Genomic DNA, 24,974 nt, shown 5'->3' with positions numbered 1-24,974 from the left:
GTTTGTGCCCGCAGAGTCCCAGGACGACTGATTAGTGAAGCCACAGGGCAGTCAGTTGCCATGCCTTTTCCAGAAGCAATAGTAACGTTCCCATCCCCAACCCCATTCACATTTATGATCCTTTTGGTTGTATTACTGTTCCCAGGGCAACAGGTGGAAATTGTATATGTTGGAAGGTGGGAGAAGGTGATCAGTCCATGTGTCTTATGGCAGAGCAGAGGACAAGATGGGTGGATGGGATGTGAATCATGGTCTGGATCTAGATAGAATGAGTTGGAGTGTGCACTCACTCAACGCTCATTGATCAAACAACACAGCCACAAACTGAGCTTCAGAGCTCAAGGGATAAACAGGGGAGGGAAAGAGGGCCTTGTCTCTAGAGTTCTTGTAGGGACTGCGCTGGTCCAGGGGAGGAGCAGGTAGTCGGCAATGGCAGGACAAATGACCTGACATCCAAAGTGGTGACTGTTGCCATAGGAAGTGTAGGCATGGTTACATGGTTCTATGATCAGACCAAACTCTAGGATACAGAAATCAAATGAGTAAACAGTAAGAGCCTGCTTTGTGTCAGACCCTGTGCTTAGATATTGAGAATGTAAAAATCAAATGAAAAACAATAAGATTCTTTTATCTGGTAAAAAAAAAAAATTCTCACGAGAGGATATGGAACACCAGAATATCCAAGTCATAGCAGCTGCTTCTATGTAGCCCTCTTCTGGCTCTTGTGCTCAGACTGTATAAATCTCTGCAACCCAGTCAATCGATGTTCACCAAGTATATGCATTCCAGGAGGTGGGCTGGGTGCAGAAGATACAAAGACAAGAAGGAGACGGTCCTCAACCAGCTGACAGTCTGGCCAGGGGAGACAACACACATATCTATGGCAGGTATTCTTAAACTTTGTCATGTCCTGCACCTCTCTGGCTGGCTGGTGGCACCTAGGGACCCCTTCTCAGAATCATGTCAAGTTCACAGACCCCAGGCTAAGAACTCTTGACCTCTAAGTACGTGTAAAACAGAAATAAGTTAATTTGGTGAGAAGGGCACTCGTAGCAGAGGGGATCAGAACTGGGATTGGGGGCTAATGAAGGGATAGTTCTTTAGCACCATCAGCTCCTGGATTTCAGATGCAAACAGTCTTCATTTCAGTAGTTGTAACCTTTGGGTTAAGTACCTCTGTACTAGGAGGTTAATGGTGAAATGCAGATCCCTTAAATTTGGATTTTGGCTTAGTTTGGTTGTGAGCCCAAATTATGTTCTGCTGGTTTGTCAGTACCTTTTTGCAGAATGAGTATGGAAACTGAGGGACATCTTGCCCTATGAGAATGGGCCTGAACCTTCTGAACAAAGGTATTAGAAATGGCAGGCAAGTGGACCAAAGATACTCTGCTGGAAGCAGAATTTTACCACTATGTGTAGACTGTTTACACCTGGCTGTCACTTTGGAATCTTTTTTAAAAGAATGGGGGGGGTGGGGCGGAGTGGACTGTAGGGGTAGGGAGAAGGTCAGCACAGGCAAAAAGAGGTGCACAGGAAATGAGCTCTCTGGAGCTAACACAGAGCAAAAAAATGAAAGCATCAAAGCTACAGGCAAGTTGTTTGCCCCAAAACGGTGTAATAATTGTTCCTCTGTGAGCCAATTTTAAAGTTTTATTGCAATTATTTTCACTGAATAAGGGGCATGTCTTTCTGGTTTTAACGATCTGAGTATACCATTGAGGGAAATGACATTAACTTTTAAGTAAGGCCTTTGAAAAGGTAATGGAACTGATTCACATTTCTGTTGCATTTTTAAGTTTCCAAAGAGTGTTTCCCTCTCTGTCCAATGAAATAGGGAATTCAAAGATTATTCCCATTTTAGGGGAATATCTAACTCTTCCTCTTAAGCCTTTAGAGAAGACTTGAATTCCATAGCCATTCATAAAATGTGTCAGAAGAGGGAAAACTAATACCCAAAGTGCAGTTGAAGGGGAAGAGGATTCTAGAAAACTAGAGAGTTTGTGTCAGATAACACTAGATATATATACACCACTGGATAGCACTGTAAGGTGTGCAAGGTACTTCCTTGCTTTCTTTTCTGGGAGGCAGGCACTCAGGTAGTAGTCTAGGTGACGTAGCGCTTTGTAGAGGTTTCTTATTCAAACCTCCCATTTGCTCCACAAAGTCAGTCCTAGAAGCATTACAATCCCCATGTTACAGGTGGGGAAACTGAGACTCTGACAGGTTAAATGACTTGTTCACAAGTGTCACAAGTGGTGTCAAAGACAGGCTTTGAATTTATATCTCTCCTGATTCCAGGACCAATATCTTCTCCACGTTCTTAAGCTGGATCAGAAAACAGCAAAAGTATAGTTGAGAGTGGAGAGAAGTGGAGAAAAGAGAGAAGACAGTTCTGCCAAGCTGTTGAAACCCAGCAAGCAATAAGCCTGTAGAGTTATGCAAAAAACTCTTTATTAATGGAATATCTCTGATGACATTCTCTGTAATGATGCCCTTGAAAGTGCAGGCCTACACAAGATTGGCAGTAACCAATAGAACTAAACAGACATCCGTGTGCCGATCTTCTTTTGACACAACTTGACTCTTCCTCGGTACCCCCGTGTGGGCAGGAGAGCAGCTCAGGTCTCAGCCTACTGTTGACTGAAAGCCTGTGGAGCCGTTGGCATCCACTGGACCAGAGCGGCACTGGTGAGGGAATGTGAGATGACTGGCCTGAGAACGAACACTTGTTTTCGTTATTGTGCGTCCCCTCTCTAAATCTCACCTGCTGTTTCACACATCTAGCTGCCTTCTTTAGGGTCCCCAGCATCTTGGATTCAGAGTGAGGAGGGCCTGAGAAATCATGTAGCCAGACTTCTGATTAGACAAATAGAATAACTACCACCCGATGGGTTAGTGACTTACCCAACATCACAGAAGGAGGAGTAGGAGAGCCCAGACGGAGCAAAGGTCATCAGAACTGAGTTTAAGCATGAATCATCTGATCCAGATTCTGTACCCATTCCGTTAAATGGCTTCCCACTTTATTATCTTCGTGTTCATCATTTGAGTATGAAGTAAAATGTAAGAAAGAGTTAAAAAAAAAGACTTTTATTGATGCATAATGTTGGATTATCCACCAAAGATTAGAGGTTCTAGTTGGTCATGTTCTTAGTGAAAATCTCCTGTGACCGAGCATCAGTTGTCTAAACTAATTACCTACAAAGGACTCAGCAATATGGGGTGGCATATATGCCTAAATATTCTGTTAAGAATTGTAAACTAGTCCTGCACTAATAGTACTTATTTGACCAATTAAGAGGCAGTATGGTATAATGGATGTGAGATTTTAAGTCAGAAGACTAGAGTTCAAATCCTCTCTCTGCACCATAACTACCTTTCTGTAAGACCTTGGGCAAGTCACTCTGTGTCTGGCCCAAAGTTTTCTTAGTAAAATGATGACTTTGGGAGTAGATAAGCTCTAAGATTCATTATAGCTCCAGTTCTGTGATCTTGGATGTGTGAACAGCAGGAGTGGTGGTGGTGGTGGTGGTGGTGGTGGTGGTGGTGGTGGTGGTGGTAGTAGTAGTGGTAATTCACATTAGATGTGCTTTAAGGTTTGTAAGTAAGTTAAACTGAGAGGTTAAAGAATCAATATCTCCAGGTCATTTGTTGAGCTTATTGAATTGCTCCAACTTGGAGAACATACCCCAGAACCCTCATAGATCCTCAAAAAATCCCTCTAAAATTGCTTCCTGCTTTGGGCTTCCATCTGATGTCACCCTTCCTATCATAAGCAGAACCTGAATGAATTAAGCAAGCCACACCTTCAAAGGAAATAAAATGGAGCTTTGCAGCCAGTAGTCTTCAGTGGCCTGTGATCTAGAACTGAAAGGGACCTTACCAGTGGTCTAATCCAACCTCCTCATTTTGCGCATGAGGAAACTGAGGCCCAGAGAGGGAAAGTGATTGGCCTGAGGCTACCCAGCTAGATAGGAGGTGACAGAACCTGGATCTGAACTCGGGTCCTCTCGCTCCAGCTTCAGTGATCTTGGCAGTAGGCCCCGCTCCGTCCGTAGGCTGGGCCCCATTTATCTGGCACTTTATTTGTAGAGTACCGCATGAATCTCACAGCGCTGATAAATGTGATCAGTGCAGACTTTGTGGACCAGATCAAATCGTGGGGAGTTAATTTAACGTGTTATTGAAAACTATTTTCAAGCCTGGCTTTTGCATTCTAACAGTGGTTTCTTTTTCTTAAATTTTGGTGTAGTACATAAAGAATGGAATGCATTTGAAAGTTGAAAAATCATATTTTTCATTTTAAAATTTTTCTTGAAATAAAATTTATATTACATGGTACTATTTGTGATCAAAGCCCAAGCCTAGACAAAGAGTCTACACCACATTTATTCACTAATGTATCTTATTTTAATTTTTTAATTGAAATTTAAAAAATACTCAGAAAAAAATTTTATGCTTTGACAGAAAAGAAAATTTCTTCATGAAAGAAAATTCCTGTTGGAGGATATACTTTCCTTCTGAACAAAGACATTATGTAGTAGAGGTTTAGATGGCAAAGGCTATCTGGATTCTTACCGAAGCATCTGGTCCTTTGTTGTTTGCCTACAAATACAAAGGATTTCCAGAGAGATTCAGTGTATTTTAAAATAATTTTGATCCCATTTTAGTCCTGGCAAACTTGAAAAATATAAATCTATCTTTATTGTTCATAGCCACTACAGAGTTTTGTGTTTATAAAATACTTTGATGATTGAGTGTTTTATAAAAATCCCAAGTGTTCAAAGGGCATAACTAGTAAAATTTGAATAAACCTACAATAGATTGAGTGCTATGTGTGGAACAACTTTCATTCGTGTAACCTATTAGTAATCAGCATATATATCATGAAGTACCTAAGAGGACTAGTTGTTGTTTTGTTTTAGTTGTGTCTGACTCTTCATGACCCCATTTGGGGTGTTCTTGGCAGAGATGCTGGAGCACTTTGCCATTTTCTTCTCCAGCTCATTTTACAGATGAAGGAAACTGAGCAAACAGGATTAAGTGATTGGCCCAGGGTCACACCGCTGCTAAGTGTCTGAGGCCAGATTTGAACTTAGGTCTTCCTGACTCTAGGCCTTATGCCCTATCCACGGTGCCACATAACTGCCCAAAGAGGACTACTAAGGCACCCAAAATTGAGTTCAGACAATAAAGTATTTTATTTAGCTTTTGTTTGTTCTTTTCAAAGAACCACAAAAGAAAACTAAGTAAAGATGTTTTTTCACTTGGTAGGCATGATATACACCGTCACTAGGGTACTCCTAGTGTTGATGCCTTTATAATCTGCCTCATTGGGGTTTTCTGCTAATCCTTAAGACAACTTTATTCTCTAAACCAAATTGTCTGATCAAATGCATCCAGATATTTTATGTAATTAAGGTTAGTGATTTGAGTCTTGATAAATGTGTTGTGATCTAAAACTTCTCCTTCCAGAGTGGGGCTTCCACTTTAGAGCAGTACAGAGTGCCATCTTTCTCAAGTCCTGTTTTGCTTCTCCATTCCATTATCACTAAAAGGAAGGCGAGTGAACTTCCAGGCTTTTTAAATGAGGTCTATTACTACTTTAAAAGTTATTTAATTTTAGGAAGATTGACCTCAGCCCTCTCTTCCAGTGAACTTCTCTTTGTCCTTCCTGCTGTAATAACTTTTCCTCAATATCAGCGTGACTTGTTATGGCTGGTTCAGATGGAGCAGTTTATTTTTTTCTTACAACATTACTGCTCTGTTGCACACATCCTCTTCATTTTAAAAAAAAATGTTTGTAGTATTTATTAATTTTCTTTCTGATTTTCATAATCTCATATAAAATACAGTTTTCATATTGTATCTTTTGTTTGGTCTTGAAAGAGAGATTCCTGCAATCTTCCATCATCTCAATAATTAAAAAATTTGTTTATTGGCTAGTGAGGTCCCTTTCAAATATAAAATTCTGTTTTTAAAGCATATCTCTATTAAGAGAATGTGCTCTATGTCTGGGTTGAATTTATGAGAGGACATGGACAAGAAGTCCCATAGGATGAGGTGTAGATGGTTTGTGATCTGTATCATTAAAAGAAGTATGCACAGAAATGTGACCATAGATCCATTGAAGATTGATAGTTGACAATGATACACAACTTATTGAAAGGACGAAGACAAAAATATGTTATTATGCATCAGATTTTTAATTCTGGTTTCTAGAAACATAGAATTCTCCACCCTTTGAAGACTTTGAACCTCCTAGCCAAGATTTTTACCCGAAAGGCAGAAGTATCTATAGATGGAGCCTCTCCTGTTAGGCTTTGGGACTCATCTGAACTTGAACAATCCCCGAAAGCAAAGTCATCACATAAGCACCTTCCCAGTGTGCTTCAGGTGGCCACTTTCCCTCCCTTTAGAGGTCAACTGGCCCACTGAATCAAAGCCGAAAAAATCAATTTCTCTTGCAAATGAAAGTTAAATAAGGACGATGTTGTCGTAAAAGGCTACATGGAGCAGAATCGGACCATTTTACATTGCCTCCAATTTGGAAGTTTTCTTAGAATGGCTTAAATCAGTATCTTCACGATCTCTTTGAATGACAGCTGCTATAATTGTGGATCAAAATGGAAAAGCATTTATTCAGCATGTCCTGTGCGCCAAGCACTGTGCTAAGAGATAGGGATATAAATAGTAAAGCAAGACTCCGGTCCCACCTGGACTCTCTGGACTTCCTCCCCTTTGCTTAGCCCCTTCCCCTGTCAGGCAGCTCCTCTCAGAACCTTCATTTTCATGAAAGGCCCAGGCCAGCCATGTCTTCCTTCTCTTCCAGACTTCACTTGTGACATTATGGACTATATCCACCATGCCCCCACATGGGGATCTTCTCCCTCTCCCCCGACCTCCTTTTTAATCTTCTTCTCTGTGTCTTCTTCCATTAGAATGTAAGCTCTTTGAAGGCAAGGGCTGTCTTTTTTGATGCTTACATTTGTATTCCCAGCACTTAGTATAGCACCTGGCACTTAGGAAGGACTTAATAAGGGCTTCAGCTATTGAGCAGATGAAATGGCTCCAATAAGGGCCTGTAGGTTATAGCAACCAGGCAGATGTCGCCATTTTACGAGGATTGTGGTCGGTGACTCGCTGCATATGGGGTGAGGGTAAGCAACCTTGTCTCCCCACCAGTAATCTTGGGAAGAGGACAGCAGGCCTGCTGATGGCATTGTAGTAGAGTTCTGGGGCACCTCCAGAGGAGGTGAGGATGGGGGGCGGGGAGTCAGCATCCTGCTGAGAGGAGATGTCCAGCACCCGATGGGAATTGGGCAGTGGGAGCTAGGACAGGGAACAGAAAGGTTCCCCTCAGCCGGTTTCTGCTAGGCTCTCAGGAGCCTACTGGAATCTGGCAGCCATAGGCAAGCGAGGATGGGAAAGGAGGTCTGCCTAAGGTTTTCTTTGTCACCTCCTACTATGTTAGACAACACTGAAAATGCAGCTCCGAAAGGGAAGAGTGCTGAGGGCAAGCCCAGCAGCCATATCCCTACAGTAATGCTCTTCTTATCACAGTTTCCCCAGGAAGAGCTTATTGCATCATTTTTGAAGGGAGACAGCATTCATTCAACAAGTATTTCCTGAGAGCCAGGGTCTACAGAGGAGACCTGGCCCCTCTCCTCATGGAGCTTCTCATCTCGTGGGGTAGAGAAGAGACGTGTCTCTGTAGCTATAATAGAGAGCCAGGGGTCATGGAAGGAACAGTGGTCTTGGAGCGTGGCGCAGATCCCAGCTTTGTGACTTCCCTCTTACCTTGGGCAAGTTGGTTAACATCTGGGGCCTCAGTTTCCTCACTTGTAAAAAAATATGAATTTAATGTTCTCTAAAAACCTTTCTAGCTCTAAATCTATAATTCTGTGAGACCTCAGAGGAGAGATGCAGGCAAACCTTTTCTCCAGCTAGTCCCAAAAGGAGGCTGGGGTATTCATTGAATAATACAGGAGGGAAGCCAAAAAATAAAAAGAGGCTTTTCTTTCCTTTGCGCTTAAAAGCATATAGAACCAGTGCTTTGTTGGGTATATGGGGGGAGTTCATAGCTTGCTAGTGCCTTTCCCTCTCAGGTTACCTAACGTCTTCTCTCTCTATTATCTCGAACTTACCTTGTTATTTCCAAGTTGTCCTCTCCCCGCCCCCACGCCCAAGAATGTGCCCTCCTCGAGTTCCTGGACTGTTTGGGGTTTTGTTTTGGTTTTTTGCCTTTCTTTCGATCCCCAGTGCTTAACACAGTGTGTGGCACATAGTAAGCACTTAATAAAGGCTTTGAAAGCCCAGGGTCATGGGCTTAACAAATGTCATAACCAAGACCCTCTTTCTAGCATACCACATTTCTTTATGTAGAAGTACTCCAAAGCTATTCATATGTACACAGTGAGCATACTGCTATGTGATATTTCTCTGATATTATTAAATAATACATTGTAAAAGAAAAATTTCAATGATTTTTAAGAATTAACACAGCTTTATTTTGGATAGGTATGTGCATGAGATAATAGTCCAAGGTAAAGAAGTGAGGTTTTTTTAAAATTTAACTCATACTGCTGCCTTATATTTATCTTTATTATCTTAACCCTTTGAAATATCTTTAAATTGTGAAAATATTTTGCTGTCTTAATTTTTATTAAAAAATAGGAATATAATAAATAAGTTATTTATATTTTGATCATAAGAATACTTGCTGTTTTAAACATAAACATAAACGTATTTGAATCAACACCACATGAATGAGTGAGATTTTATTTCTATCTTTACATGTAAATTACAGTGGAAATATTTTGATGTGTGCAATATATCTATTACAGACATATTTGGCTATGTATGTCTATATGCCAAAAATTTAAAATACATATGCAGCTATGAGTGTTCATGGTGTATAAAGGTTATTGGGGATACAAAGATATAAAAGATAGAAGAACCCAGTAATTGCCTTTAAGATCAGAGCACAAAGCATTACTTTGGATTTTACAAGGCCAGCCAGCAACAAAAGAGCAGTAATTTATGAGCTCAGCGTAAAAGAATAGCATAATTGCATTAAAAATTAATGCTAATGAACACTAAAATGGGGAAGGTGGTTATGATGAAAGTTTGTATTCATCTTCCCTGGGTTGAATGATGGCTAGTGGCTTGATTAATGGCTTAATTTCTATCAATTAGCGGGAGAAAATCTCCTGCGAGACAAGGGTAAATTGAGCATTGAATTACATATCTTGCTTTTGTGTGCCGAGAAAAAAGAGCTGCGTATCTCTGATATTAGCCACAGTGACAAATGTGGTGTGCCCTGCAGTGTCTGCATTAGCTCTCCTGACAGGCTGGTTGTGTGTGGTTATGGGGTGTTTGGAGATGGCTGGCAGACAGCATTCCCTGCTAGTGCCTTAGAAACATACAACTCTTCCATCTATAGAATTTTAATTAGAGTCAACAAGAATTCCAGAATTAAAATGGACAGCTAACAGCAACACAGAGTCTGTATTCTGCCCTCTTAATGTGGTGCAACTCAAGCCAGATTCCTTTATTCTGTCTATTAAAAGAAGAAAAACGCCCAGCAGCTTTAAGTGACTTGTTATTTCTTACCCCTTTATTAACTTAGACTTAATAACCTATATTTGTTATCATTATCTCTAGCTTAGACAGAGCAAGCCTATGGGACTAAAGTGTTTGGAGACCACATGGTAGTAAACCGATTCAAATTTTCCCCAAAAGTTAGTTTTGATGTGACATAGTTTGAGATATACAAAGAAAGCATAACAGATGTCTGTTTAGTTTTGTCATTAAATTTCCAATTTTTACTATTCTGGGGAAAATTACAATATTTTCTCCTATAATTTGGTGGCCTTTGATTCTGAATCAACCACTTCCTTACAGGAAAAAGAGAGGTTATTCTTAAATCTCCTTTAAGAATAAAGCATAAACAAACCAAAATTGATGTGTTTCCGCGGCCCAGCAACCTCGGACTTTCTGAACAAGATTGGGGAAAAGAAGGACCAAGGGAGGAAAAGAACTAGTGAGATTTCTTGTTTGGTCTTGGACAGGGTCAGAACAGCTTTCATGGGCTTTTGTTAATGCATTACAAAAGCTATACCAGAAAATAAGTAATTCTCATTTCAAAGTGATTGATCCTTACAAAGACTAAAGTGTTTCTAGGCTTAATGATGTCCAGATTGTCTAGTAATTATTCATTTAAAAATCCTTTGTGGAGATTTTGTCTAAGTGAAATATACATTGTCTTTGAAAAGTTTTCAGACAAAAGGACTGACTGGGCCCTCTGGACAGAGGCCTACTCAGAATCCAAAAGAGCACGAGAATTAGACCAGCAGTGTTCTACTCTATTAGAGGTGTAGTGTAAATGCAGAATGGATTTGCAGAAGAAGAAATGATTAGAGAGAGTCAAGGGAAAATGGGATTTATTACTTAACGTGGTGTTGTACATCCAGTTGGTGAGTAGAGAATAATAGAGACTGAATTAAAATTTAGGTTAGTCACTATAAAAAAGTTGTGGGTGATTCTCCTAGTGAATAAAGGCCACAATTATAAAAATAAAGATTATAAATCTAAATATTTCTATTATGATTATCCGTATCAATACTGAAGGAAAGGAGTGAAACCTTGGCTTGAAACTCAAGCTCAAAATCCTATAGCCTATTTGACTCTTCTCTCTCCTCTCCCTCACTTACCACACACACACACACACACACACACACACACACACACACTCTCAGTTGTCAAGCCTTGTCATTTCTTCCTCTTGAGCATCACTGACATCCATCCCTTTTTCCTCATTCCTCCCACTACCAGAGGCTGGTCACCCTTTTTCTTAGAACTGGTCTTCCTACCAACTTCGCATAAATAATTGCCAAAATAACCCTGCTGACCTGATCAAGTCACTCCCTAGCTTCAAACCCTCAGTGTCCCTTCATTGCCAGCAGGATAAAATGCAGACTCCTTAGTCCAGCAATGAAAGGCTTCAGTTTCCTTATCTGTAAAATGGGAACAAAAGGGCCCGTAGGCCCTCCCTCACAGGTTTGTGGAGGGGCTGAAATAAGCTCGTGTAAGTAAAGTGTTTCACTGGCTTTTGTCGGTTACCTTTATCATCGTCGTCATCATTATTGAGGTACACCACAATCAGAGTCTGCCAGTTTCCACCTTTCCAGCCAATTTCACATGTCTCCCATTTGCAAACTGTACTCCACACAAGTTATTTCAAGCTGCCATCTCCCACCACTGCTGTCATTCATACGTGCTGTCTTCCAGTCTCATGTGATACCTGTTCCTCCTTAACCCTACAGCTGCAAAGTCTCTCTCCCACGTCGGTTTCCCCATAGAACTCTGTCTGTGTCTCTCCTTTGTTCCTATCACCTTCTGCTTATCTGTGTGTATGCTGCAGCCCCCTTACACTTAGACCATACACTCCCTGAGGGGAAAAGCTGTGGCCATTTCATTTTTTGTTGCCAGAATTTAGTACAGTCTTATACACAGTAGGAGGTTAGTAAATGTTTGTTACATTTGATGAAATTACACTTACTACTGTATGCTCCCCAGAAATGTACTTGGCCCTTTTACTTGTTTTTTTTAATTAGACTTCTGTGACTTGGGCCGTTAAAAGGAAATCCAGACCTTGGTGGTCAGTCACAGTTGTCTGTGTCCCTCCAGACCCTACCCTAGAATAGATTTGTGAAACCATGATTGTCCCTGTGTAAGATAAAAATAAACTGTTCATAGAGTTCAGAAGTTGGATTGTTTCATCAGCTAGCCATTGGGAAACAATAGATTATTAATTATTACCAATCCAATGATAGATTATCAACCCATTCCACATAAACCATTTCTTTTTTATTTAATTTATTTATTTTTGGTTTTCAACATTCACTTCCAAAGGATTTTGAGTTCCAGATTTTCTCCCCATCTCTCCCCCCACCTCATGAAGGCGTGCATTCATAACCCACTTCTCAAGAATGTATATAGTCGCTTGTAAAGCCAAGGGGAAAGAAACACGCTTGGTGGGATGGACCAACCTCACTAAGCCTTAGCTCCCACCCTGTATAGGATCTACTTTTAAAGTCTGCAAAAGGTCGAAGAAGGCCAACGGGAGCTTTTGTAACTTTTTTTTTTCGTGTGGGTGCTCAGACACTCTGAGTACTGAAAGGTCATGCCCCTAGAGAACCAAGTCTGGCAGCTGCTACCAGCCTGCCAAGGTGTATGGGCATCAGTGATGGAGCTGCTGACAGAGCCTGTTGTCTGAGGACCAGCTAGCTAAGTTCACCTTTAGGTGGACTGCAGGATGTGAACTTTCAGCCACAGCAGCTGTCAGATATCACCAAGTTGCTGAGGGTTTGCAGTCTGTATCGGCAAAGGGAAGACCCTCACAAACAAAATCATAGATTCTTGGAACACTGAAGTGACTACACTGGCCTTCCCTCTACTTCTTCAGTCTTTTGTCTTTTCTACCTATCATTACTGGCCACCACACATACATACACACACACACACACACACGCAAAACACACACGAGTTTTCATTATAAGCCCCCTACCTTAATAGCTCAACCCAAAAGACAGATCCCAGCTTATATTATTCACATGGGAATATTAAAGAAAGTTATATACAGTCCCTTTAGCTGTGAGCAAAATAATTAGAGTATAAACTGGAAGAATTAGCCATATTGAAGTCCTTAAAAATATCTCAGTATATGCTCTAAGTTTTTTCTAAAAATAAAATTTATATTTTATGACATCTTCCCTTACATTTTAAAAGACTTTCTTAAGATAACCTTTAACATCAAATTGATCAACAGATGTTTTTGAATGCTTAACATAAGCAAGACTTTACAGGAGATAGAAGCATATATTCTGCTGTCACTGCAATATTTGATTGACCCATTATCTCAGTGATGTAGGGTATTCCCTGCAGTTGTCAATCATGACCCACCCATGCTGTCTCATCCTGTGTGACATCCTGGGCAGGGGGTCCATCCAGCATGCCGGTAGCCTTCTTCCAGTAGCCTTGACTACTAATGGGAGCATGTGGTTTGTCCGCTGGTGAACATCCTTACCAATTACAGCTGTCCATAAGTGAAGAGAACTGACTTAGGAGTCATGAGTTCCTCGTCAGAGGGGGCCTTCAGCAGAGACTCGGTAATCACTTGTTGGCTGTATCATAGACGGGATTCCTGCTTTGAGGAGGCACTACAGTAGAGGTCCCATTCAACTCCACAACCTGTCAGCTGCAATATCTGTTTTATCATCTCAAGGAATTTACTATTTGGGGGAGAAAAGACATGCAAAGATGACCGATAGTCAGAAGTCCCATGATGGCTACCGATTCTACCATTAGGAAAAGATGATGGCACTGTGTGAGGCAGAAGGCATGAGTTTGAATTCCAGTTTTCCCACAGACTGATTTGAAGCAGATGCAGTCTCTTGGGTCCTCAGTTACTTCATCTGTTTTGGGTTTTCTCTTTGTATCCCTGGGATTTAGCACGGTGCTTGGCCCAGAGTAACCAGGTGCTGAATGTGTGCTGATTGTTTGATTCATCCTTAAAATAAAGAATGGGATGAGGTGATCTGTAAAGTCCCCTCCAGCCCCGCCACTCTATCATGCTGTGATAGTGCCAAGCTCAAATGATACTGTTCTAAAAACTCAGGGAAGAGAGAGGTTCATTTCCAGCCCAGAAGGCTTCCCGGAGGAAGTGGTACCTCGATGAGTGCAGGATTTCAGGAGAACATAAGAGCATTCCAGCCTTTGAGCAGGGAGGAAAATTCATGGGCTTTCTTTTTCATTAAATGAAAGCTAACTTGATGCACACTATGATCCTATGTATTGATATTTATGCCACAAAAAGTATTCCTTACTCGTGCACTGGAACCTCATGGTAATTTAGCATCAGGTGAGTCTGCTCCAGCACCACGTACAGCAGGGCTTCTTAACAGAAGCACCACAGGGAACTCTTTAAAACACAGCTTCTGATGTAGCAGAGTTCTGTGTTGTGGACCCCAGAACCTGGTTAAAACAGCTTTGAGATACCACCTCACACCTATCAAACGTGCATCTCCAACTCAAAAAAAATTAGAATTCAGTAATGACAATCGTGGAAGAACCTCTATGCTCACTCATTACTAGTGGAATTACACACTTGCTGAACCTTTTTGGGGAGCGGTACATGGGAAAAGTTGTAGAAGTTGTAAAAATAGCCATGCCGTTGTTGGGAGCATACCCTGAAAGTGTTAACAAAGACAACAAAAAGCTCTCTGTTCAGATATTTTCATAGCAACACTATATGTAATCGCAAAAAATTAGAACTAACCTAAATATCGAACAGCAGAGGAGTAGCTAAGTAAATTGTGGCACTGATGTAATAGAACACTTTGAGACAGTTTATGCCAACAAGTGTGGAGAATACAACAAAACAAAGAGCTTGTGAAAAAATGCAAAAGAGGATAGGGGAGGAGAACCAAAACAATAGAGTGCACACCAGCTGTCATCACCTAGGAAGAAACTTGAATTAGAACAGAGGCAGTGACTGGAAATGTGTTTGTGCTACTTTAGTCAATTCATTTCAGTGTAAACAGTTAGCAGCTGGGTGGCATGGATGGAGTGCCAGGTCTGGAGTCAGGAAGACCTAAATTCAAATCTGGACTCATACACTTAACTAGCTGTGTGACTCTGGCCAAGTCACTTAACCCTGCTTGCCTCTGTTTCCTCATCTGTAAAATGAGCTGGAAATGGCAAACCACTCCAGTATCTTTACCTCGAAAATCCCAAGTGGGGTCATAAAGAGTTGGGCGCTACTGAAACAACTGACCAAAAACAACTTTTCTTAATACGCTACCTAACCAACCAATCACTGAGCCCTCCTGCCAAACCAGCAGACCCAGTGATCTCATCACACCTTTCTCAAGAAAGCTCAGGGAGAGCCATTTCTGTTTCTTTTCCCCAAGACCAATTTGTCATTACAATTACTCAGCATTTGGCTTTGTTTTGCTAACACATTGTATTTTGAAAAGGAGCCACCATTAAACCTTTCCTAGATGCCTCAGAATGAATATGATGACTTTGTTGTCTCTATGGTTGGGCTAATGCAACGTGAGCTCGGGTAGGCATGGCCTGGTGACAGATTTCATGTGTCTCTTCTGAAGACCCATGGCTAGACTGCAGACAGAAACTCCTAGAAACCACCTGCTAAGTTGTGGAAGGCCTGAAATCTGTTTTGATAAAGGCAATAGCCACACTGATGAAATCACAGATCCTTAAAATATGTTTAGGGGAAAGCTGGGAATATGTCTTATTGAAAGACGGTACAGCACTTGTTTAAATACAAGTAAGTGTGGTGGCAGGAGTTCTTAACCCTTTATTATGTTATGGACCCCTTTTGCAGTCTGATGAAGCAAATGGATTCCTCAGAATAGTGTTTTTAAATGCATAAAATAAAATATATCAGATGGTAAAAGAAACCAATTATACTGAAATATAATTATGAAAAAATCTTTTTAAGTTCATGGACCCCATGTGAAGAACACCATCTACATGCAGACTTTTACCAGTTGTTAAAAAGAATCAGTAAAGTGCCATCTTAACATAAAAGTTATCATTTCATTCTCAGTATTTATAAATCACTTGAAATACATAAAAATAACCTTTCTAATTGATTTAAACCAATTACTATTTTTAATGGCTAAATTATACTCTCAAAAGAAATTTCAGATATTTCCATTGTAATAGCTCAATCTAAAAACAACTTCTTTTTTTTTTATTTTTTTTGTGTCATTTTGGCAATATAGTTAAGGATGCACAAAAAAAAAAAAAAAAAATAACCTGAGGATTAACTCGATAACTGTGTAGCCAAAATACTATGATTCTGTGAATCATGTTTAATTTGGGGGAAATTCATTAAATGTTAATATTCTGAGTCACTTGATGCTGAAATTTCAGTATGTATTTGTTCAAATAGGGAGCTTTTTCCCAATACTTTGGTTGACTTTTTTTTTCCTTTGCTGTGACATCTTGTCTGCTAATGCCATCTGCTGTTTTCAGTAGAGCATTGCTGCCCAGTTTGGGACCGTTGGCTTAGGCAGGATGTCTATCCATAAATAACAGAAAGACTGACACAATGAAGACTTGCGTTAGAGTCCTGTAGTTTTTATTAACTATTTCCAAGTGTATGTTACCATTTGTTATTATTTTAAAAACAAGTTCAAGTGTTAATGTTGTATTATCTGAAATTACTCATGATTGTGGCCCTTATCTTATTTCCTATAATCAGGAAGAGCCTTTTTTTTTATATAAAAATAGCCTCAACAACATAATGAAATATTTAATTTTCTTTTTTCACTATGAACAGAGTAAAAGGATTTGCTGTGCAGTGAGTTTGTATTGATTTTTTTGTCCGTAGCCTCTTAGCTTTCTGACTCCATTATTTTTTGTTTTACTATGAAATACATATCCCTTCTACTGACATCTGACAAACAACATATGGAAGTCATTTTATCCCCCAAGAATATGTTTGTCAAAAAGTATCGTGCACTAATGGATTGTGCTTCCTTCCCGTCCATTTTTACCATGTTGATGTCATTGATGTCACTCTCAAAACCTTCTGTGACTTTGATTCTGTCCATAACTGTGTTACTTGTCTTTACCATCAGTTCATATCTGATTAATACAAGTGTTCAAAAAAGAAATTTATTATGCGCAAGATTAAAATGATGGCCAGTTTGTAAAGTTTCCATATTTTTCCACACATTCAATGCCACAGATGTTTATTAAAGGCCTGGGCTTCAGCAGGTGCTGGCCTTCTCTAGAATTTTAGTGTTTACCAAACATAGTCTAAAAGGCAGAATTAGTCTTTGTAAGTTTTGGTCATGGATGTTTCCTAAAAGCATCGCATAAGCAAAGGGTTAAAACAAGAATTTGAGGCAGTCCATGCTAGAACTGCTGATGTGTGTCTGAGGATATAGAGAGCATGTTCCATAAGCAAATGGTTTCAGATCACAGAAAAGTAAGCTCTGAGGAAACCCAAAACATTAGTTTCATGCAAAAGATATCCCTTTTAGTCAGAAATGTGTTTATCAAGCTTTCCTACTATTGGTACCATTGTTTCCACGCTAAAAGACTGTGGGCTCTCTGGCTTATTTTTCCTGTCTTAGGGTAAGTGATCTACCCTTCTCCTATCTGTCCTGTCACTTTGTTATTTCTGAATTGACTTTTCCAGGAGCACAAAGAAGATAATGTTCTGTTGTCTTCTAATCTGTCTGTTCGTCTTTCTCCTTGCCTTTCTTCTGATGTTCTCCCTTGTCATCTCTTTAAGCATTCTGTCCCTTTGGCCAAGTTCTGCAATGACGCTTTTATGAGTGTTCCAAGCTGGGAGTGTGCCCAGGGTTAAAGCCGCAAACATGACAAGCTTTAGCTGTCAGGAGCTGTTTGTGATCTCACCCCTGACATCTAGGGAAGCACTTTGCAAATCCAAATGAGAAAATGTCTTATTTTCCCAGCAGAGGGAGAAGAACCATGGATTCAAATCATTCAGCATTTCCAAGATAGTCCCAAAGTCTGAAGAGAGCCCTTATGAATTCTCATCTCAACACTAGTGATTAGAAAATGACCTCAGACAGGCTAATTAAGAATCGTTCAAGACTTTCCCCTAATTAATAAAAGTCAAAAGCTGGGTCATGTAGAACAGCATTATGTAATGACATTTCTTTACAAATCTACTCAGGGTTTTGTCAAGATATGTAAAGTAACTCCGAATGGATTCATTGCTTTGGATATATCAATATTACGGTGTGGGGATGGTATCCTCCACCCAGGTTCTACTTTGGTGGCTTATAGAGATGACTTTGAACTCTTTAAACCTAATGCCAGCAGATTCTAGTACGTCTGAGCTAGAAAATCTCCAAGTACAGGATGAGTGCTACTCTTAGTACAAAGAGTCATGACCAGAAGATTCACCACCAGATGATGACTTTTGGAAAAAGACAAGTTGCCTTCTTTATCAGTGGACGGAATATCCATGCCAATGAATTCACCTCCCCCTTCCTCCCATGCCAGCCATGCTTTAGATTAGTTTAAAAATAAAATTCCTCCTAGGGCTTAGAATTGTCTTTGTGAAATTTACTGTTTGTAGATTTGGTAGGCAGAGAAATTTCATACAGAAAAATAAACATAACTTTTATTGTTTTGTTTAAGATCATTTCCAAGAAAACAATGTAGCTGACCAAGTGATTTATACATAAATATTTGAGAAGCCAAAACTAAAAATGCCTTTAAAAAAAAATAAAGGTAGTGTCTGAAGCTAAGCTTGTCTTTAGATCATCTCTTTTTTTAAATCTACCATGGTTGCATTTAGCCTGTTCTTAATAAATATCTTGATTTATTAGATGCAAACATCTATCTTTCTTCATCAAAGCTAAAATTATTTTCATGGGCCATCTGACAATAATTGCTAGCTCTCACCCAAATTTTTTAAATGCCATTACCAAGAAAATGGTAACTGCTAATTCACCGTTTTATTTATAGCACAAGCTAGAATGCAGAATCCATGATGTGGTTTATGAACCATAAAGAGAGAATTCTTCCCACTGGACTTAGCTTATGAAAGAACTAAATATCCTCCCACAAGATTAACACAGACCCACTGGGATTATCATTGTCAATGGTGACACTTTTTCAGCAAAATTTCCCACTTCCAATGAAGCACTTCCTTAGCTCTTTGGGAATATCAGTCTGCAGTCTGCAGTCCCTCATTGGTTGTGCAGTGGATGAGAATTTCTTTGTGACAGTTTGGCTTAGATGTCTTGACCTCATCCCAGTTCATATTTCATAAGTAATAAAACATCTTCAGAAAACATTGAGTAAACACAGCACTGATCACAAACTTCCCTAAAATATGTTGACAGTGTATACCCTCGTTTTGTAGACCAAGCCACCCTAGGAGAACAAGTGAAACGAGTCAAAGAAATTGAAGCGATTGAAAGTGACTGCTTTGTTCAACAGACATTCAGATCAAGTAAAGAAGTCAGAAAGGTAAGTTCCCCCTTCTCTTGCCCTGGCTGTTGGGAAGAATCTTTAGGATTCCAGCTGAGGAGGTGCCATGGGAAGGCATGTGGCCTGGAGTGGAAACACCACCCTTGGCCTTCGAGTGTCTGTTGTGATGAGGAAGGAGATGCCCAGGAGAGAGACTGTGTCAGACATACTGTCCAGAGCATGTGTCCAGGCACAAGCTGAACCGATGTGCTGGGAACACCAGTTTTATCTTGGTTTTAGTTTTAGTTTTAAATTGACATGTTAGGCAAAGGGTGAGAATTCTATGCCAGGTGATTATAGTTTATGCTGTTTACACTGTATGTGAGGCGCCATCTATTCAGCCCTTTCCCAACAAATACGTTAGTAGAAGAAAAGTTGTGTGATGATATTTGGTCATTTCTTTGGTGATGACTGTCCTCTCCCATTTCTTTTTTGTTTTGTTTTGTTTTGTTTTGGGCTGGGCAGCAGGGGTTAAGTGACTTGCCCAGGGTCACACAGCTGGTAAGTGTTATGTGTCTGAGGCCAGATTTGGACTCAGGTCCTCCTGAATTCAGAGCCGGTGCTCTATCCACTGCACACCTCTCCCATTTCTTAAAGCATTACTGCCTTTAGAAACTTAGAGGAAGGAGGCTTATCCTCTCAGCAACACGTGCTTTACAGGCAGTTCTGTTCCAGGAAAAGAAACTGTTGATAAGTACTCATCTTTCTGTTGAATATTTCATGGTCACACTCACTCATTAGAACAGCTTAGACGTCATTAAAAAAAAGTATTTCTTCTTTTAAGAAAAGCTTCTTATCTTCTAAAATAAGTAACTATCTGGAAAAAATCTTTTAACATACATAGATCATGAAGACATGTTTTATGATTACTTTTTATCACAAATATTCTATTTCTTTGAACATTTTATAATTTTTAGCCCTCAAAACTGCATATGCACCAGGAGACAGTTGTAGCTTTGGAACTGTTAGAATCAGTTGGTTAGTGATGAAATAATGAATATCTGTCAGCTAAAACCCCCAGATAGGTAGACATGAAACTATTACATCATTTAAAAGATTGCTTTTTTGGGTCCGTGGAAGCCTTCCAGTCAATCAGTCAGTCAATAAACATTTATATACTAAGCACCAAGTACACTAAGAAAGGCAAAAGACAGTCCTTCCTCTTCCTTTATCTCTGTTTTCCCAGTTCATCTCCCCTGCTCTACATCATTTTCCTTCTTGACAATCAAGGTAGTCAGATCAACTGAGCTCTATCCTTCAGCCTTAAAATTCTTTCCACTTCCTCTGCCTCCGCTACGAAGCCCCTCAGTGCTACTGGAGGAGGTAACACAACTATGGAAACCGAATTACGTCTGGGCCCTCACTATTGCCTGGCAATCTTTTTGCTCTGCCCTCACTGACCCTCTGTGGTGCTTCCTGTAATTGCTGCATCAGATCATCTCTTTCTGCAGCCGTCCTTGTCTCAGCAGATAAAAATCCCTGCCTTCTTTACTAAGAAAATGGTAGCCGCCTCTCACAGACATCTTCATATTGAGATATTCCGTGTCCCAAAACCCCTCTACACCTACATCTTCATCTGTCCTCTCCGCCCTTAGTTCTCATCTCTTGGGAAGAAGTCTCTCTTCTTGCTGCCATGCAGGTCCTGTCTAGCTCCCATTGCCCAAGTCTACAGCTCCCCTTTCCTCATGAGAAGGTAAGATCCTTGAGGGCAAAAGCTGTCTTATTTCCTTGTATTTACATCCCTCTCACTTAGCAAAGTGCCTGGTGCATATAATAAATACTTTATGTATCCCCGTCTGCCAGTGTTCCTTCTCCATTGTCAACACATACATTTTAAAAAATAAAAACAACCTTAATTTAGCCAGGCAATTCCTTGAGCTGTCATCTTGTATCTCTCCTCCATTCTCTGCTCCTAGAAGCAGTAGCTGAGGGGCAGCTTGGCACAGTGGATAGAGCACCAGTCCTGGAGTCAAGAGGACCTGAGTTCAAATCCAGCTCAGACACTCAACTAACTATGGGACACTGGGCAAGTCACTTAACCCTAAGTGCCTTTAAAAAATTTTTTTTTAAAAGAAGCAGTAACTAACCTCAGTGTCCACTTCCTCGCTGCACGCTCATGCACTCTCCTAAAACTGTTCTCTCAGAGTTTGCCAGCGACATCTTAGCTGCTAAGTCCAAAGATACTTTTTCAGCCTTTGCTTTCCTTCTTTGATACTTCATCTGCTTTTGAGTGTTGACCACCCCCTCAGCGAGGATGGTCCCTTCATTTTGATGCTCTTTTCTGTTGATTTTCTCTGTCCAACTGCCCCTTCTCTGTTTCCTCTGCTTATTCCACTCCCATGTCCACACACATGTCCACCTAGACTGCCCTTGGCCCTCTTCTGTCCCTGCTCTTTCTCCCTTGTACTCTTAGGATATATGGTGTTTCTGTGGGTTCAATTGTCTTTATAAATACGACTCCCCAAGGACGTATGCCCAGTCTTAATCTCTCTCAGAACACCAGTCCTGCATCACCTGTTGTATAACTGCATGAATGTCCCCATGGAAGCATCTCAAGCCCAACATGTCCCAAGCATCTGTCTCTTGAACCTTATTTAAACGTTCTAGGAGTCTTCGACTGAAGAAGTCCTAGCGAGAAGCTCAAGGCCTCACGGGCACAAGTCACGTTTTTGTCTCTCCTGCCAATCCAAGGCAGCAAAAAGAGGTCTTCAGTGGGAAGGTTGGGAAATGGACATCTGATTAAAGAGACTGGTGTCTGAGAATGGATTTTTAAATTCTGGAACAGATTAAAATAGAGGAATAATTAACTCTTGGTCAGGCATGAATCAAGATGTAGCAAAGAAACATTTAGCAGAGTGTTTTAGAATTTACTCTAAAAAGTACTAAACTGAAAAGGAAGGAGGTGCTGGAGTGAAAAAGAAGAAAAGAAAACTCATTCTCTCCCACATTTAAGGGTACCTGAGAGGTGGCATGACACAGAGAGTCGGCCCTGGAGCCAGGAAGACCCGGGTTCAAGTCCTGACTCTACAGTGTATATCCTGACCAGGTGACCCTGGGCAAATCACTCCATGCTCCAGGCAGCTTTCTAAGGCCACACCTCTAATACTCAAAGGTCTCCAGTTGAATATGGATGGAGGAAAGTCTGTTCATTAAAGCCACAGAGGACATTGATTGGGAAGGGTCACGGACATCCTATAGGGTAGGAATGGAATTCGAAGGGAAACATTTAATTCCCCAAAGGAAACTGTGGAATAAGGGAAGACCCAAGAGTAGTACTCAGTGAAAAAAATAAATTTCTGAAGAAAGGGAATGACTAGGTATGTGGAAAACCCTTGGGCAGGTGAATAGCAGATCAAAAACTAGTCTGAGAGATAAGAAGACATGAATCTATGTCTATGTATCCATCCATCCATCCATGTATGTGTATATACACAGGGCTATATATGTAGACAGAGAGGGTATCCTGAAAGTTAGGGCCATTTCAAGTTTTTAAAGCTTCAAGCTACACAAAGACTTTGCAGATAGATCCCTATAGACATTTGGGCACACCTAAATACACTCATTTGTACCTATATATCATGCCAGATACACACACACACACACACACCCCAATTAAGAGGCTATTGGAGTAGTCCAGATGAGGCCCTGACTGTTGTCAGCGTGAGAAGAAAGAGATGTGTGCGAGATGTCGTGAAGACACAATAAACAACTAAGAGAGAAGAGGCCAAGATGACTCTTAGCCCCAAAGCCTGGGTGATTGATGGGAAGGGTGATGGTGTCAGAACAAGAGTAGACGTGTTGGGAGGAGGGGAAGCTTTGGGGAGAGGGAGGTGGTAAGTGTGGGCCTAGGCATGTTTGAGGTGCCAGAGGCAGGTAGCATTGTACAGCCGATGGATGTAAATGCTCCAGCAGAGCTGGAGGGATTTCAGAGTGTTGACAGGCTTTTGTTTTTCCTCGTAAACAGGCTATTTAATTAATTGCTGTAAGTTTGGCAAAACCCTCTTCTTGGTGTTATAATTTGGTTAAACATGTGAAATATTGAGATGTTTCATCAGTATAGATTTTCCATAAATTTTTCAATAATTTGAGCTATTGGCAATAGCTCAGATTTGTATAGCAGTTTAAGGTTTACAACCTTGTGAAGTCGGGTAAGTGTAGGTATTATCAGTTTGTAGGGATATATACCAGAACAGAAATTCAGAACAGAAAAAGACTTTGGAGACCATCTCATCCAACCCCCTTGTTTTACAGATGAGGAAACTGAGGTCCACAGAGGCTAAGTGACTTGGTGGAGATGTTACAGGGAAATGGGGGGGCCAGGATTGAACCCCTGGCCTGCCACTCCAGATCCAGCCCTTGGCCCACTCCACCCACTGCCTCCTGGCATGTGCTCAAGGTCACTGCTGGTGTCTGGGCCAGGATTCAAACTCAGATCTCCTGATGCTCAGTCTGTCACTCCTTCCACTCCACCATGCCACCCTTCAAAAGGAAGTCGCTACAAAATGGGACTTAGACCAATAATAAGAAGTGGAAAATATTTCCTTAATTATTTACTGTGTAATAAGCTTCCTGTCTCCCCACCCCCACCCCCAGGCTAAGAATTGTCCTCCTTCATCCAGAAATCCAGGTAATCTTTGAGACTGAGAAGAGAGTCATAGCAACGTCTCAAAGAAATGGATGACTTCTTGTTTGGCATCAGAAACAGGCCTGGAACAACACCCCAATTGTCTCCCATGGCCCAGGTTGTGATGGTGGGTGGGTGCTTTGTTTTGTTTTTCCAGCCCGCTGACCCTGGCGAAGGAAAGCAGGAGCCAACAACACCAGGACCAGTGACTGCAGAGCCACCACACACTGAAAGAGAAATCGACCCCGGCAGCATTCCTACCGCCATCAAGTACCAAGACGATAATTCTCTAGCACATCCTAATGTAAGAACGCTCAGCCTTTACCTATCAGATCATATCTAGCCGATGGAGACGGGGAGGAGGGGGGATCCGAAATAGGCCTGAGCTGCTGCCCTCTGAGCCAGAATGGGCCCACACTCTGAGAGCCACAACTTGTACTGGAATCTGGCTCGTAATTGCATCTGTTGCTTGACCCGGAGAAGGGATCGTTGCCATGATTAAGAGACCAGGGGCCGTGAGATAACGGGAACATGCAGGCCCCAGGAGGCTGGTAGTGGACACAGCCAGACCCAGTGGAATAGAGGCACATAGGAGCAGTGACAATGACTCTGCCCCCTCAGGGCACCATCACCCTCCAGCGTGAGGCCTTGTGGGAGGAAAATGGACCCTGAGGACGCTCAGACAAACAAGTAAAGTAATTCATTCCTGTATTATTATTATTTTTATTACAGCTATTTATTGAGAAGGCTGAAGCCGAGGAGAAGTGGTTCAAGAGATTAATTGCTCTCCGGCAAGAACGCCTGATGGGCAGTCCTGTCGCCTGACTAACACAGAATTAAATTAACAATAAAATTGGAATTGATTTCTTAAAATGTAAAATCTAGGGGGACACCAAAGTGAAAGTGACTGTGTGGGGTGTGTGTATGTGTGTTTCTGTTATCTGATGAACTCAATAAAATGGCCGTTTTAACTCATTCTCTCCTCTTTATTTTTTCCTACTCAATTAGATAGGAGTGTTAAAATTGTTTCTGTACTGACACAGTTAGAAATCTTCAGTCTGTCTGAAAATACTGAGGATTCTCTGTAGTAACTAGAGAATCGAGAAGACCTGGGTTCAAGCAAGGCCTCTTACACCTCTTGACTGTGACCGTGAGTGTGCATCGTTCAGCCTTCCGGCCCTCGGTCACCTCTCTAAAGAAGATTTCATAAGCTATAGTGCAACTGTGGACCTACGTCGGTAAGGAAAGGTTCTGTGTAATCAGATGGCTAGAACCAAAAAACAAAAACATGTAGCCG

At 41.0% G+C, this 24,974-nt stretch overlaps 1 protein-coding gene across 1 annotated transcript in view; it reads left to right on the top strand.

Moving 5' to 3' along the window:
* Window positions 1-24,652, top strand: part of RSRC1 (arginine and serine rich coiled-coil 1) — a 405,819-nt gene extending 381,167 nt beyond the window's left edge. The window contains exons 8-10 of the mRNA XM_027875787.1: window positions 18,947-19,053; window positions 23,835-23,981; window positions 24,410-24,652. Of these exons, the coding sequence (XP_027731588.1) occupies window positions 18,947-19,053; window positions 23,835-23,981; window positions 24,410-24,502 (347 nt within the window). The 3' untranslated portion in view covers window positions 24,503-24,652. The remainder of the gene's footprint in view (window positions 1-18,946; window positions 19,054-23,834; window positions 23,982-24,409) is intronic.
* Window positions 24,653-24,974: the final 322 nt, after the last annotated feature.

The sequence above is a fragment of the Vombatus ursinus genome, unplaced genomic scaffold (genome assembly GCF_900497805.2).
Source record: "Vombatus ursinus unplaced genomic scaffold, bare-nosed wombat genome assembly UNPS02014810.1, whole genome shotgun sequence".
In the NCBI taxonomy this organism is placed as follows: domain Eukaryota; kingdom Metazoa; phylum Chordata; class Mammalia; order Diprotodontia; family Vombatidae; genus Vombatus; species Vombatus ursinus.
This window is presented reverse-complemented; position numbering and strand designations above follow the sequence as displayed.